The sequence below is a fragment of the Chenopodium album genome, chromosome 20, assembly GCF_948465745.1.
Source record: "Chenopodium album chromosome 20, dcCheAlbu1.1, whole genome shotgun sequence".
Taxonomy (NCBI): domain Eukaryota; kingdom Viridiplantae; phylum Streptophyta; class Magnoliopsida; order Caryophyllales; family Amaranthaceae; genus Chenopodium; species Chenopodium album.
In genome coordinates this window covers 5,720,847-5,735,610 of record NC_137853.1, presented here as the reverse complement: position 1 = coordinate 5,735,610, position 14,764 = coordinate 5,720,847, and the positions used below count along the sequence as shown (strand labels likewise).

At 35.1% G+C, this 14,764-nt stretch overlaps 2 protein-coding genes across 2 annotated transcripts; both read left to right on the top strand.

Annotated features, from left to right (window-relative positions):
* Positions 1 to 5,999: 5,999 nt before the first annotated feature.
* LOC145598583 (protein trichome birefringence-like 23) lies at positions 6,000 to 9,759 on the top strand. The gene is made up of 3 exons (XM_081654955.1): positions 6,000 to 6,360; positions 7,808 to 8,088; positions 8,189 to 9,759. The coding sequence occupies exons 1-3, from the start codon at positions 6,099 to 6,101 to the stop codon at positions 8,957 to 8,959; spliced, it is 1,314 nt and encodes a 437-aa protein (XP_081511081.1). The 5' UTR covers positions 6,000 to 6,098; the 3' UTR covers positions 8,960 to 9,759.
* Positions 9,760 to 11,475: 1,716 nt separating this feature from the next.
* LOC145598592 (high mobility group B protein 13-like) lies at positions 11,476 to 14,619 on the top strand. Its single transcript, XM_081654967.1, has 9 exons — positions 11,476 to 12,156; positions 12,617 to 12,736; positions 12,855 to 13,126; positions 13,234 to 13,339; positions 13,479 to 13,544; positions 13,632 to 13,802; positions 13,886 to 13,977; positions 14,084 to 14,168; positions 14,276 to 14,619. Exons 1-9 carry the CDS (start codon positions 11,698 to 11,700, stop codon positions 14,441 to 14,443), a joined length of 1,539 nt encoding a protein of 512 aa, XP_081511093.1. The 5' UTR covers positions 11,476 to 11,697; the 3' UTR covers positions 14,444 to 14,619.
* Positions 14,620 to 14,764: the final 145 nt, after the last annotated feature.

The following is a 14,764-nucleotide window of genomic DNA, read 5'->3' as shown; positions in this document are numbered from 1 at the left end:
AGCCCCACGGTGGGCGCCAAATTGTTTATGCTAATTTTTGTTAAGTGGGATTGAATATCAAAATCTAGGCTACGTATCTACTAAACAAGATTGAAAACAAATAATAACGAAAGCAATAAAACGACACAAGAGATTGTTGACGCGGAAAACCCAATGAAGGTAAAAACCGCGGGTAGAATGAGGATCTACCAAACTTTCACTATGATGAAAATGTGTTAATGGCGTACAATAAGTGTGTTTAGATTATAAGTTTCTAGGTTGCAGTGTGTGTTACTCGTAGTAAGAATTCCCTTATATATAATTACTTCGATGCTTCACTATAGCCGTTGCTTTGGAGATAGAATATCAATCCTTGATTCTCGGAATTCAGTTGGGGAAATATACTCTCTGTTGTGATCTTCAACGGACTAGAGGAGGATAAGTGAGACCGGGTCTTCTAGCTTATCTTCTTGCGGAAAAATAGGATTGCGGGTAATCAGCTTCGTCTTCCGTCCTCGTCGAAGGGTCGTCGTCGCTTGACCATACTTTGACTGACGTTGACTTACATATATAAATTTTTACCCATAACAGTATATAAATCTAATGTCAATTGTTATATAACAGATCTGATTAAAAGTTATTTAAATCTACTACCTATGTTTCTTAATGTTTGTTCAATTTAACTTTTTACATGATTTTCATTTCATTTTTTTTTAATTTTTTTTTTTTTTTATCAATGTTTATTGTTGATTTTGTTATTGTTCTAGTGCCTGTCTAGTGGAGCAAGGGTACATAATTAAGTTAGAGATACGGAATATATTACTAACTGTTATCATACGGAATATAAGAGTTATGCATTTATTTGCAAAATTCAAAGCCCATCTTTTCTTCAATAACAAAATTTTGCTGACTGAAAATGGAGTTTCAATTGCTAGCAAAGATATAGTCCAGATGAATGGTCCCTGCAACAGATGGGGTACAAGAAGCTCAACTCTGATGGGAGCTGGAAGGGTTCAAACCTGGCTGATGGTGGTGTTATTCAAAATGATGATGAGTCTTGGCTTGTGGGTTTCTCTATGAAGTTTCACTCTGTTTCCCCGGAAGCTGCAGTGCTACTTACAATAAGATAGGGCCTGATTACTGCTACTAAGTTTAATATCCTGAATCTTGAGCTAGAAACTGATGCAGATGCTCTGAAAAAAATGATCCAGCATGCAAGCTGGGAACGATTATCCAAGATATTGTGTGTTTGCTTAGGGAAGATTGGATAGTTATCATTCTTCAAGCCAAAAGAGCTACCAACGCTGTCGCTCACAATTTGGCTGAGTGTGGTTTACAATTGACTTGATGAAATTGAGTTTCACTACTTCACTCCCCCTTTAGCTGCTGCCTTGGAGTGCTTTGGATGAAAACTGCACTTCAGACTTATGCTTATCCTTATTAGTGTTTGCTGTGACTACTAGTTGTATGCAGACCAAGGTTGTTAATCTTTTGTTTAAATACCTTTAGCAAAGTTATCTTCCATTCTGTACTCATCAGTAGGGATGTCAATGGGGCGGGTCAAGTAGGATACCCGCCCCATCCCCGCCCCAGTGAGGCGGGGATGGGTCTCGGTTTGGCGGTTGGTGGGGCGGGGATGGGGATGAAAACGATTCCCGCCATGGGTGATGGGGCGGGGGTGGATTTTAAGTTGTACCCGCCCCGCCCCGCCCCACCCGCCCCATCCCCACCTCATACCCACATCTATATACTTTTATATTATTTTATAAAATACTTACGTGAAATAAGTAGTATTAATTATAATATTTTGTACTACACTTATATTATAAACAAAAATGTGTGTAATATTAAGAATTTTTTTTAATATTATAATCCGTATTAGTTATGTAGGATTGTGTATTTGAGACACGGAAATTTGGTGGGTCTTGGGTGGGGATTAGGCGGGTATTTGGTGGGGATTAGGCGGGGATGGATATCCAAGTGAGGGGGTGGGGCGGGGATGGTTTTGGAGTTGTACCCGCCGGGGCAGGGATGAGGATGAATATTAGACCCGCTGCGGGGATGAAGATGGGGATGGGGATGAAAATGTTAGGTGGGGATGGGGATGAAAAGGCCAACATCCGCCCCACCCCGCCCCATTGACATACCTACTCATCGGTATTGACTGATTGAAGGCCCTAAGGCCATAATAATATATACTTGTATTATCTTTATGTGTGCTAAAAAAAATCTCTCTAATTCTAAATTAAAAAGTTCACTTAAAATGTTTGGAACAGTCATAAAATGTTACACCATTAAACCTCACAATAAAAATTGATTGCTTAACAAATAAAATTTGAACAAGAAAGAAAAACTTGATAGAGAGACATTGGAAATGGTTGAGTCATCATACTTGGATAATTTATTTTGTTGAATCTCAAGAAATCATAATAACCATGACCATGACCATGAAATTCTAATTTAGTTCTCATGGTGATAGCATCTTCTATTCGCCAAGAATACAATATGAACCTATTAAGGATTGTTCTATGCCAATCAAAGTCTCTGAAATCTAGGTGGTTAGTATTCCATAACTTAAGGGAGCTCTATAATGGCACTAGAAAAGGGGTTCAAATTACTAACTTGTTTTGTTTTTGAGACCACAAGAAGCCACCCATGAGAAGATAACATTGGTTTTTTCTGATTCAAATCAGCTGGCAGGCTAATAAGGCGAATTATGCGCTTAGAGACGCTGTATAAGCGAGCATCAAGGCTCTTTCTGTGGTAGCATTAGCCACGGAAGTGTATGCATCGATTCTGTAGCATTGGCAAATGCTCGTAAACTAGCCTCCTTTCCGGCTGATCTCCATTCTCCAATTTGAACAAATTTTTAGTAACGTCTCATAGTCTTCATAGAATTCTACATGCTCTGCAATTTTAGTCACAAAATCTACAATTTTAGTCTCTCATGTTTCTTTGTTTGGCTTTGGATCTGACAAAAGATTATGAAGGATCAAGATTTAAGGGATTTCATAGAATATTAAAAGTGATAATATTATTGTTTATGTTAATGGACCATCTTAACCAAAAGCTTAAGGTGATGGTTGAGGCCCGGGTAAGCTGTTATAGTGCCACAGAAATATAACACCATCTGCACTCCAGTTATAGCTGTTAGTGACAGTGTTTTCTTTGTATTTCGGTTTCTAGCAAAGTGAACTAAGCCATCCTAATACAACTTCTCAGTATAATCTACAAGTATAGGACTATATATGTTGGCAACAAATTCATCTTTCCTTGTTGGCCATCTTGTTGGGTTAGTGTGGCCCAAATTCCATAGCCTCCCAACACATTATATGTCAAGTTTTCTCAAGGTTTCTAGAAAATTCTAAAATAATCAAGAAATTGATGGAGAATGGTGGAAGAATCTACAAGCATTGAGGAGCTTGTGTGTAGAAAATTCCGCACACTTCCTCCACCTCCTTACATCACCTATAAATATAAGGTGTTGGGCATCATTTGGAGTATTTATCCACTAGAGAATTCACCTACAAATACCGCTCTCTAAGATAGGATTTTGAGTCTACCGGGCCAACCGATCATATTATTTAAAAGCAAAAATATATATATTCAAAATATGCTTTAATTTCACATACAGAATTATCATCAATTATGTTTAGAATTACTCAAAAAAAAAAGTTGTTTTAATCAAAGAGTCGAACTCGTACTTTATAAAATACTCAATTTCACATATAGAATTATCATCAATTATGTATCAAACCAATTTCTCAAAAAGTTTGAAAAAAAAAAAATTCACATACATCATATTAAAACAGTAAAATGTGAATAAAACTAGTTAAATAAAGGAAGAGTCAAAGAAAGTGAAAATCTAATATTGAAACAGTATTCCTCACGAATAGATTCAAGAAAGTGAAAAGAATGAAAGCGGAATTGAGGAAAATTTAAACAAAAACATTTTGCTCTTATCATTCAATTCTTCGATCCCACTACAAAATATATTTACTTACCACTAAACCAAGAGTATGAATTTATAATCAGATGGACTTCAACAGTATATATTGCAAAAACTTATAGGGACATATTAAAAAAAATATGGGCTGGAAAATTAGGCCCCATGTAGCTCCGCCCCTAATAGTGAGAGTTCCCTTGTAATATTCACTATTTCAAGGGTTCTTGTACTATTGGCTAGGGCCAGGTTCCATTGTTTCAAATATCAATGCTGGAACAAGGCCATATACTCTCTTTGATTCAGGTGTAGATACTAGTCTTCAATTATTGGTTGCCAAATTTGGCTATGTTCCTCCTAATCCTCCACCCCTGTAAAAGTATAAGACAATATTATACAGGAAGAATCACTCCACTAAGCAACGAGAAAAGTGCACCTTTGTATACGGAAAGGATGAGTTACGTTCATATGTCAATGATAGGGTATGCCGATTCTTTAGGGTAGGGTATTCTTGACCTCATAAGCATTGCCTTTTTTCTCATGTGTTTTAACATCCTACAACTTTACTCAAGAAAAAAGTCCCTTGTCCATATATTAGCTCTTGCCGTTTTAGCCACGGAAATTGAGCTCTAATGCAATTAGATAATTAGTTGGGTATATTTTACTACTAGTGGAGTCCTACATCCTTTGTGTTGTATTTCTATTTTGATTCTATGTTTTAGTTGTCAATTTGTCATTAGGTTCCATATAAAGAGCATGTTAGTATTCTAGTAAACACTTTGAATCTTTGATATTTAGTTTAAGAATTGAGTTAATGTTTGACCCATGACTGATTTCTCTTTAATTATTATAATACAAAATTAGAGATCATCCAATTACACTAACAGTACTAAGTCTTCAAATCTTTCAATTTTTGCTTGTTATTGTCAATATCTACTATATTACAGTATATTGATTTTGACATTTTAACTTGATTTTTCACAACCCAAAATAATCAAATATCTTACAGAAGTATATAAATTGAACACATGTATGATCAATTATCACATATATCATTTTACAAAACCAAATAAGATACTAAACCAGGAAGTCAAAAGAAAAGGATACAATCACATAAAAGGATTCTCAAAGATAATCCTAAACCTCAATATCTTTGCAAAAATTTTAGTGTGAAAAAGGAGGGAGGGAGGAGCATGCATAGAGTTGGTAGTATATAGACATACTTAATACAAATAATCCAATCTTCTCAGAATTATTAGCACAAACAACAATATCCATTGTCCAGTTATCCCAACTTCCTCCATCCATACCAAGAATTTGCATTTCTCTCCAAATTGCCTCTACAACTACATTCGATGTAGCCTGGCCATGGACATTTGTTAAAAATCAAAAAAAGAGGGCCTTTCGACATTGAGAATAAAGCTATGTAAACATTTAGGCATATGGTAAACTACAGATACACACAAGCATAAAACGTTACACCACCAAATCGTACTACGTAGTATAAAAAATATCATAAAATGTTACACCATCAAACTTTAGCAAATAAGAAATGAACAAGAAAGGAAAGTTTGATAATGCTATGATTTTTTTTTTTTTTTTGTAATAATGCTATGATTAAGTACTCATACAATGTTATTTTTGTTCAATTTTCAAGATTACCATTCATTAAAATCATAATCGTAGTTGTAACCTTAAAGCATTTAATTTTAACAATTATGGAGTACTCCGTAACCTTCTCATACGGAGTACTCGTATTATTCATCATAGACACGGTTATTATATGCCCCAAAAATCAAGATCTGTTTCATTCCATTATATCCAAGTATCCAAGGTCCGAGAATCCATAATGAAATCTCCCTCATCTGTAACCCTTCCGCAACCCGTATCATTTCATTATGTTGAAGTATCCTAGATCCAAAATCAAATCTCGCTCACATTATTTATCATTTACGACTCTCCATCCACACCCCCACCCTAAAAAAAAAATAGAGGTAGGCAAAACAGTTGAGACTTAAGAAGGATAAATTGTGTCGGCATCAGACATTTAGGCCCCAACTCACTGGTGTGACCTCTCTCCTCTCTTCTTTCTCCTTTCACTCTCATACAAAATAGAAACAACAAATTAGAGATAGAAAGAAATTAATTTCAGAGTTGGGTTTTCTGGGAAAATAACATGCAGTGGTACTCCAAAATGTGGGCTCTTCACAAACACAAACTATCAATTTTCAAATTAGGGGTAATGATTTTAGCTACTACTCTTGCTCTTCGAGTTTTTCTCTACCATAATAGCTCTAGATTTCCTCCTGATTCTACCTTTTTTCAAAGAATTGCTTCAATTCAATCCCGTTCTTCTTCTTCATTGTCTGAACCAATTGATGGGTCTGATTCTAGTTCTTCAACTTCCGGAATTTCTGATCAAATTCCTATAAAACGAGGTATTTTTTCGATTTTTATGTAAAAAGGTCATCATTATTGTTGTTGTTGTTGGAATTGTTATTAATCTGTTTAGAATGATTATGATCGCTTTACCATTTTTTGCTGCGGTTAATGCCTAAAGATCTAATAATTTCAATTTTTTTTCTGTAAAGTTATAACAAACAATGATTTGGCACTGTGTTATTTGATTCGGTGGTACAAGATTTGGTACAGGAACAAAATTTGCTACCATGTTTTTGTTAAATTAGCTTGAAAATGTAGTATTAGAATGTACCAATTTGCATTGTTTGAATTACATTTTGGTGGGGGTTAGTGAATTAGGTAACACTACCCTAGCAGAGTTTCCACCAAAATTAGCTCGAAAGTTTATCACTGGAATGTAAATTTGCATTTTTTAGATCACATTTGGTGTGGGGGTTAGTGAATTAGGTAACCTGACTCAGCTGAGTTTCCCATCGAAATTAGCTCGAAAGTGTGATATTGCATATTGTATATACAAATTCACATTTGTTGGATCACATTTCATGTGGTGGTTAGCGAAATAGGTAACACTGGCCGAGCTGATTTGCCACCGGAATTAGCTCGAAAGTATACTGGCAAGTAAATTTGCTTTGTTTAGATTACATATTGTGTAAGGGTTAGTGAATTAGGTAGTACTGAGTACTGACCGAGATTGTTTTTCCATTTGCTCGGGGAAGTAGAAGATCAAATTTTAGTGTAATGAAATAATTTTGGGCATTGTTCAAATTTCATCGTAGATTTGTGTGGTAGAATTTTCTGTCATTGTCTTTACCGTTTTTGCAGTTTGCCTTTGAATGACGAAATTGGGTTCTTTAGGATTACATTGGATTTGATAAGAATGTAGCAAAACTATACTAGTACTAGCTAGGTTAGCTATTATCAAAAGGGAATATTTTCTTGAATTGACTCGAAAGCATGAGAATTATTGATTAGTGTGAAATGTAGTTGGTGAAATTAAGTAGGTAATGGATTTCAAAATAAAAAAAAAAAAAAAAAGAAATTAAGTAGGTAATCAGGTGAACATGTGCATGAAATTGAGTGTTAGTAGCTGTCCATCTGGTCTTACTAATTACCAATCTCGAAACACTCAGAGTTTGTTTGGTTTGAGATGTTAAGTTATTGGGAATTGTATGTTATGCTTTCTTAGTGTCCAAGATAACACATTGCAGTGATTTATTATTTAGTTCATACGTTTATATTACTCACCTCCATGTCTTGCTAGCTCCTATATACAATACAAGTAGTAAACATGAGGACAGAATTATGTTCGTGTATCACAAGCAATTTGGTTGCATGAATTTATCATGAGGATCCCCATTTAAATCGTATTTATTACAGCAACTAATTTGTTCTACTTAACTAGTTGTGACGGCAATGGTTTTTCTTTAGTTGGTTGATTTAATTACTACTATGATCTAAATGCAGAAAAGTGTGGCGATCTTTTTAACGGGAATTGGATCCCAAATCCAGCTGGACCTGCCTACATTAATGAAACTTGCAATTTCATTGAAGAGCATCAGAACTGCATGAAGAATGGGAGGCCTGATTCAGAATATCTCTACTGGAGGTGGAGTCCAAAAAATTGTGAGTTACCTCAGTTCAATGCAATGACATTTCTAGAGATGATGGAGAACAAAACGTGGGCATTTATAGGCGACTCTATCTCTCGAAATCATGTGCAGTCCTTAATTTGTATGCTCTCAAAGGTATAGTAACATCTCTTGGCATGCTAGTATTTGTTTAACCTTGGAATGGTACGATAAAGGCCTACTCATAAGTTATGCTTTGCAATGTGATGTTCTTCAGGTGGAAGAAGCAGAATTGTTTTATCATGATGAAGGATACAAATCTAAAGGATGGCGCTTCCCATCTTACAACGTGACCGTATACGTTATATGGTCTCCCTTTCTGACAGATGCAACTATATATGAAGACATTAATGGTGTCTCAACTCAGGATCTTGAACTGCACCTTGACAGACTTGATAAGAAGTGGACTGATTTGTACAAAAACCTGGACTACATGATCTTCTCCTCTGGAAAGTGGTTTCTCAAACCAGGAATATATTATGAGAATGAAACAGTTTTGGGATGTCATAAATGTCAGAAGAACCTCACTGACCTCAGTTTAGAGTTTGCTTACCGCAAAACTCTGCAGTTAGTGTTCAACTTTGTTGCTACATCTGATCATAAAGGGTTAATCTTTTACAGGACTCTCACGCCTGATCATTTTGAAGGTGGAGAGTGGTCTAGTGGAGGAAAGTGCAATAGAACTCTCCCATTTAAAGATGGTGAGGTTGAGATGAAGTACATGCAAAAAATGCTGCGACAAATTGAGCTAGAGGAATTTGAGAAGGCAGTAGCTCGGGCATCCGAAAATGGTGTGCAACTAAGACTTCTGGATTTAATGAAGCTTTCCTTGTTAAGGCCTGATGGGCACCCCGGTCCATATCGACAACATTACCCTTTTGCACTGGATGAAAATGCACAAGTCCAGTATGATTGTCTGCATTGGTGCTTGCCTGGGCCTATAGACGCTTGGAATGATGTAATCATGGAAATGATAGTGAACGGATGAGTTCTTTTGAAGAGACTCGTAAACAAGATATGGAACGGTGTGTGAATACTAAATGAGCAACATTATTCATGAGTAAATAGAGGACATCACCCTATGGTGGGTTATACCAAAGGTTAAAGTTAACTTTTTTTTCTCCCCCCAGTTTTCCAAGCTGTTAGTCCTAATTTTGTGATTCTCTTGGCTAATTTATTGTATTTCTGATGTAATGGGTTGATGAGAACTTTCTGAAAAGGTCATTGTTGCTGTTATCACTCGTGGTAAATTATATTCTCGATTTGATGGCTCGTTTTGGTTGTCCTGAACTGTGAAGAAGCAATTATGTAATTAAAGGGTCGTACTTGCTGTAATTGTTACTATTATCCATGCATGAGGATATCCAGAAGCTGGGAAATTTTTTTTAGTGTCGCAACTCATTGTGTGCGAGTCTCAGTTCGGGGTGGTTGCATCTTTTTCTTGTGCATGGATTATGGGTGAATTTACTCTTGTAGGAATCTGGAATCATATTAACAACGAAGAATGTCGTCTCTTCAACAATTAGAGGATATTGAGCAATTTTTTAGGCCAAGAACTTGATCAAAGATTGATCATTCGCCAGGTACTAGCTGGTAGGATTTACTTTGGTTCTCTTAAACTTTGCCTAGTAGAATATATGTGATCGTACATGCAAGTACTGAATTAAAAGTGGGTGTAGTTTTATTTACATGCAGTCTTTGAGGACAAGATTTTTGAACTGTTGATGTCTTTGAACTTAACTACTTCTGTATTTTCATACTGTAATTTTTTTGGCAATAAAATTTCTGTAGCTGTTCTTAAAAGTAGAGGCTTAGATATAAATTGATTGATATTCAACTATGCTTGTGTGCGCTTCTTTTGATAGTTTAGTGTTCATTCCATACACTATAATTTCTTGAGAAAAAGCTACTTTTTTAGTTAAAATCTTTGAATCACCCAGAAATTTTACCTGATATACAGTGATACACTTTCACATAATAGTTGTATGTTCAATTTATTAAGACTACATGCTCATTAGAGTCCATCTAGTGGAAGTTGGGTCTAGTGAGTGTGGTGAGTGGTGACCCAGTCCAACACTCCAACTAATAAGGGGTGATCAACGGTTTTTTTGTGTATTGGGCTCGAGTGGCCTAGTGTGTGAGAGAGATGGACTTGCCCTAATCAATCACCCACTTCCCCCACCCCACCACTCTAAAAAAAAAAAAAAAAAAAAAAAAAAAAAAAAAAACTCCCTCTATCCCATTATATAGTTCATGTTTGTGTTTTGTTACGGTATTTAAGAAATAAGATGAGAAAGTAGATGAAATACATTAATAAAAGTGAAAAATACAATTATAGACAAAAGATAGAGAGAGAAAGTGGAAAAAAGTACAAGACATGTACAAAATTCAAGGGTAATGTACAAAGTACAATGAATAAAGTAAAAAAAAAAAAGGGGTATAATGGTCTTTACGTACGATAACATTTTGAGTTTCCAAAATAGGAAAGCATGAACTATATTATGCAACGGAGGTAGTAGATGATAAGAAATATTCAATATAAAAAGTAGATCATATGTGAATAAAAGATGCAAGAATCACTATCTAGACTTAAACTTGAATTTTTTGTTTATACAAAGTATTTTATGTTAAAACTCCGTACAGACCAAACGAGCCGTGAAAATGTATATCAAAAGAAAAATAAAAATGTATGTGATTATTATGGATTTACATTTTACCTAAAAACAATCTACATTTCAATATATTTTACGAGTAGATTTTAAGAATGATCCGCAATTTGAGGTTGCACTCTAACATATCGAATATTAATTTTCTGAGGACAATTATTAAAACACTCATGAATTACATGTTGGTCAATGAGACCATCTAATAATCTTTAACCCACTCCCAATTCACAATTTTACATTTGTCTCATGTTGTGATTCGTTAAAGGCTATGATACATGGGTAGTTCGATTGATTATTGTACCCATATAGGACACGTAATATGCACCCGTACTCTTATGGGTACCAGCCCTACAGGGTACTTTGGCACATAATTTAATTTTATTATTAACGAACTTTACTTACTTACGAAATTTACTTACGATAATTCAATTTGATGATTTTTTAAAATAATTTTTCAATCTTATACGATTACAAAAAGGTAGTAAAATTTATCAAAATTCATTGAAACTTTCATAAATTTATGTTTACAAACATATTGTAGGAGTATTAATTGGCCATATTCGTATCATCTTTTCTTTTAATTAGTGTATACGTTTCTTTAAAAAAAAAAATTGTGTATTATGTACCCATACCTGATTTCGTAGCCATTCTTATACAACTTATGTGAGAGATAAGAGGATATAATTTTACATCTGGATATTACACTAAATGACTAGATGGACACCTTAAGTTAAATCCAATAAAATGAATTTTGAAAATACAATTCAAGTTCATTGTATTATCTTGGAAATCTTCCAATATTGGAAACAAATTGGGGCAATACTATCATAATTGGGCTGAGGCTCTTCATCTACTTTTTATGGAAACGAAAATCAGCCCTGATTCTCACCAACGGTCCACTATTCCACCTTGATATGAATTTGAATTTGAAAACCAAAAATATGACCGTTACCCCTTCATCTCCCTTATAAACCCCACCACTTTCTCACCCCCATTTTCAAATTTACCAGAAACCCTAAAATCAAAATTCTCTCAAACTCAATTTCTTCTCTAATCATCAATGGCTGCCACTGCAACATCCAATCTTCCAATGGCTTCCGACCCAGTTCCGACGAAGAAGGGAAGAAGCAGAAAAGCCCTAAAAGAGAAGAACCCATCAACTAATGAGGCTAACATTTTGGCTGGGAAATCATCTGATTCGGTCGATTTGCCGGCATTGGTGCCGGAATCTGATTTGACGAAGGAAAACAATGAAACTCTCTCTCATCCTCGGTCTGAGAAGAAGAAATCGAAGGCGAAGTCGAAAGGGAAGGCGAAGAAAGGTGAAGAGTGTAATGATTTTGAAAAGGATTTGCTAGAGATGCAAGAAATGTTGGCGAAAATGACGATTGAGAAGGAGAAAACTGAGGAGATGTTGAAGGAGAAAGATGAGATTCTGAAGAAGAAAGAGGAAGAGCAGCAGAAGCTTCAATTGGAGCTCAAAAAGTTGCAGAAGATGAAGGAGTTTAAGCCTACTATGGTTTGTTTTCTATTTCCCTTTTATTTTTCTATTCGATTTAGTCAATTTTTTTAGTAAGATATGAGAATTCTGGGTTTTTGCTGTTAATTGTTTGATTGGAATTTAATTTAGGGATTTGAATTTTGGGGGTTTGATTGGATTTCAATATAGGGTTTTGAATTTGGGGATTTTCTGATTTTGATGAATGTGATGAGTTGAAATGTATTTGCTCTTGCAAGTGATATGTGTTTCAATTTAGGGTTTTGAATTTGGGATTTTTGATTTTGATTAATGTGAAACATTGGATTATGCTTGTTCATGCGATAAAAAGTCTGGGTTTCAATTTAGAGTTTTGAATTTTGTGGTTTTCTGATATTTGTAAATTTCGCATGCATTTATCAAAATTTACTTAAATTTAGGGTTTTGAATTTGGGATTTTTCTGATTTTAATTAAAATTAATCAATTGTGATATGTGATTAGACTCTGCCCATCATGAAAGACCAAGAATTAGAGAAGAAAGATAAGAAAAAGAAGGAATGCCCAGAAAGGAAAAGGCCAGCTGCAGCATATGCCTTGTGGTGCAAAGATCAATGGATTGAGGTACATATATTTACTCCATTTTGGACAATAATCATATTATTATAGTCCCACCATATATTATAAGGTTGATTATATATAGTTTATACCACCTAATTTGGGTTTTTGTGTTGTGTTTTAGATCAAGAAAGAGAACCCTGATGCGGATTTCAAGGAAGTCTCAAACATATTGGGTGCTAAGTGGAAGACCCTTACTCCTGAAGAGAAGAAGCCATATGAGGAGAAGTATCAAGCTGACAAAGAAGCTTATTTGCAGATTGTTGGCAAAGAGAAGCGCGAAATCGAAGCAATGAAATTGTTAGAGGAAGAGCAGAAGCAGAAGACTGCTATGGAGTTGCTTAATCAGTACCTTGAATTTAAGCAAGAAGCAAACAAGGATACCAAAAAACCAAAGTATTGACTTTTCTTTTTTTTTTTTTTTTGCCTGTAATACTGTTTGCTTGCACCTGGATTAATGAATGAAAGGTTCTAACTATTGGTTTTTCTCTTGAAATTATCAGGAAGGAGAAGGACCCTTTGAAGCCAAAGCAACCAATGAGTGCTTTTTTCTTGTACTCTAACGAGAGGCGAGCTGATTTGCTTGAAAAAGGACATAGTTTGCTTGAGGTAACTGCATTATGGTTCAAAATCTATAATATACTCCCTCTACCTAAAATCGATTTTGATGTGGATATTGTACTTTGAACTTGTAACATGTTAACTAAATTCAGAAGAGTAACTAAATTGTGTTGTGTGTGATTGATAGGCATCAAAGATCATTGGTGAAGAATGGAAAAACATGTCAGAAGAGCAAAAAACACCTTACCAAAAGGTGTGCTTCTGTTAAAACATCACAAAACAGGTGTCTTATCATTTTCTGTTATTCATTTTAGTTCTGTTCTAACAATATTTTTATCAGACTGCAAATATGAACAAGGAAAGGTACTTACAAGAGATGGAGGTGTACAAACAGAAGAAAGAAGAAGAAGCTGCAAGCTTGAAAAAAGAGGAGGATGAATTCATGAAAATTCAGAAAGTTGAGGCTTTACAGCTGCTTAAGAAGAAAGAAAAGGCTGAGAACATCATCAAGGTTGATTACTGTATCTTTTGTTTGCTTATATATACGAGTATTATGGTTTTGAGGGTTGTTTTAACTCCGATTTATGATTGCAGAAAACCAAGGAGGACAAGAAGAAGAACAAGGAAGTGAAAGTCACTGATCCAAACAAGCCGAAAAGGCCTCCATCTTCATTCTTTCTGTTCAGGTGAATCATTTTTGAGCTGTTGTTGAAGATTAAGAGAAGTAAACTAGCTTTGAGATTAGATGTTAAATATTACTCCGTATTAAACTGGGTTGTCGTTGAAATGCAGTATGGAAGAAAGGAAAAATCTGACGAAGGAGCGGTCTGAAACCAATTTCTCCACCATCAATGGACTTATTTCTTTGAAATGGAAGGTAAATTTTCACATGCTCTCTTCTTAAAACATATGTAATATACATGAAATTTGCGTACTTTTTAAATTGGAACATAGCAAATTGCTAATCTAATGTGTTGATTACAGGAACTAAGTGAAGAGGAGAAAAAGATATGGAATGAGAAGGCAGCTGAGAGCATGGTAACATACAAGAAAGAGCTGGAAGAATACAACAAACAGCTCGAAGCCAAAACCGGAACCGAAGCCGAAGCCGAACCCAAAGCCAAAGCCAAAGCCAAGAAAGGCAGCAAATGAGAGTCTTAAAACATCCTAGTTTAATTTGCGTTGATGTTCAAGTTGTATAGTTGAACATCTTGCATTGAATTTATGAGCTCAGGTTGACCTTTGTGTAGAGTTAGTCACATTAGAGAGTAACCTTTTGTTCAACTGGTGGCTATTTTCATTTCAGTGGGTTTTTTAAAACTAGATTTAGTGATTTGATCATCTAATGAATTTGGTTTCTAACCTACCATCAACTACTCTTGCATAAATTTCATGCTTATTTAATTCATTGTACTTAGTTTAGTTTTACAGGAACAGCAACAGACGAGAACAAGAACAAGACAAACTCTTTTT

Excerpts from the sequence above, each read along its gene's own strand:
- LOC145598583 (XM_081654955.1), top strand. The coding sequence starts at position 6,099 with ATGCAGTGGTACTCCAAAATGTGGGCTCTTCACAAACACAAACTATCA. Across the intron at positions 6,361-7,807 it reads TCAAATTCCTATAAAACGAG|AAAAGTGTGGCGATCTTTTT; the intron begins GTATTTTTTCGA and ends ATCTAAATGCAG. Across the intron at positions 8,089-8,188 it reads TAATTTGTATGCTCTCAAAG|GTGGAAGAAGCAGAATTGTT; the intron begins GTATAGTAACAT and ends GATGTTCTTCAG.
- LOC145598592 (XM_081654967.1), top strand. The coding sequence starts at position 11,698 with ATGGCTGCCACTGCAACATCCAATCTTCCAATGGCTTCCGACCCAGTT. Across the intron at positions 13,127-13,233 it reads AAGGATACCAAAAAACCAAA|GAAGGAGAAGGACCCTTTGA; the intron begins GTATTGACTTTT and ends TGAAATTATCAG. Across the intron at positions 13,803-13,885 it reads AGGCTGAGAACATCATCAAG|AAAACCAAGGAGGACAAGAA; the intron begins GTTGATTACTGT and ends TTATGATTGCAG.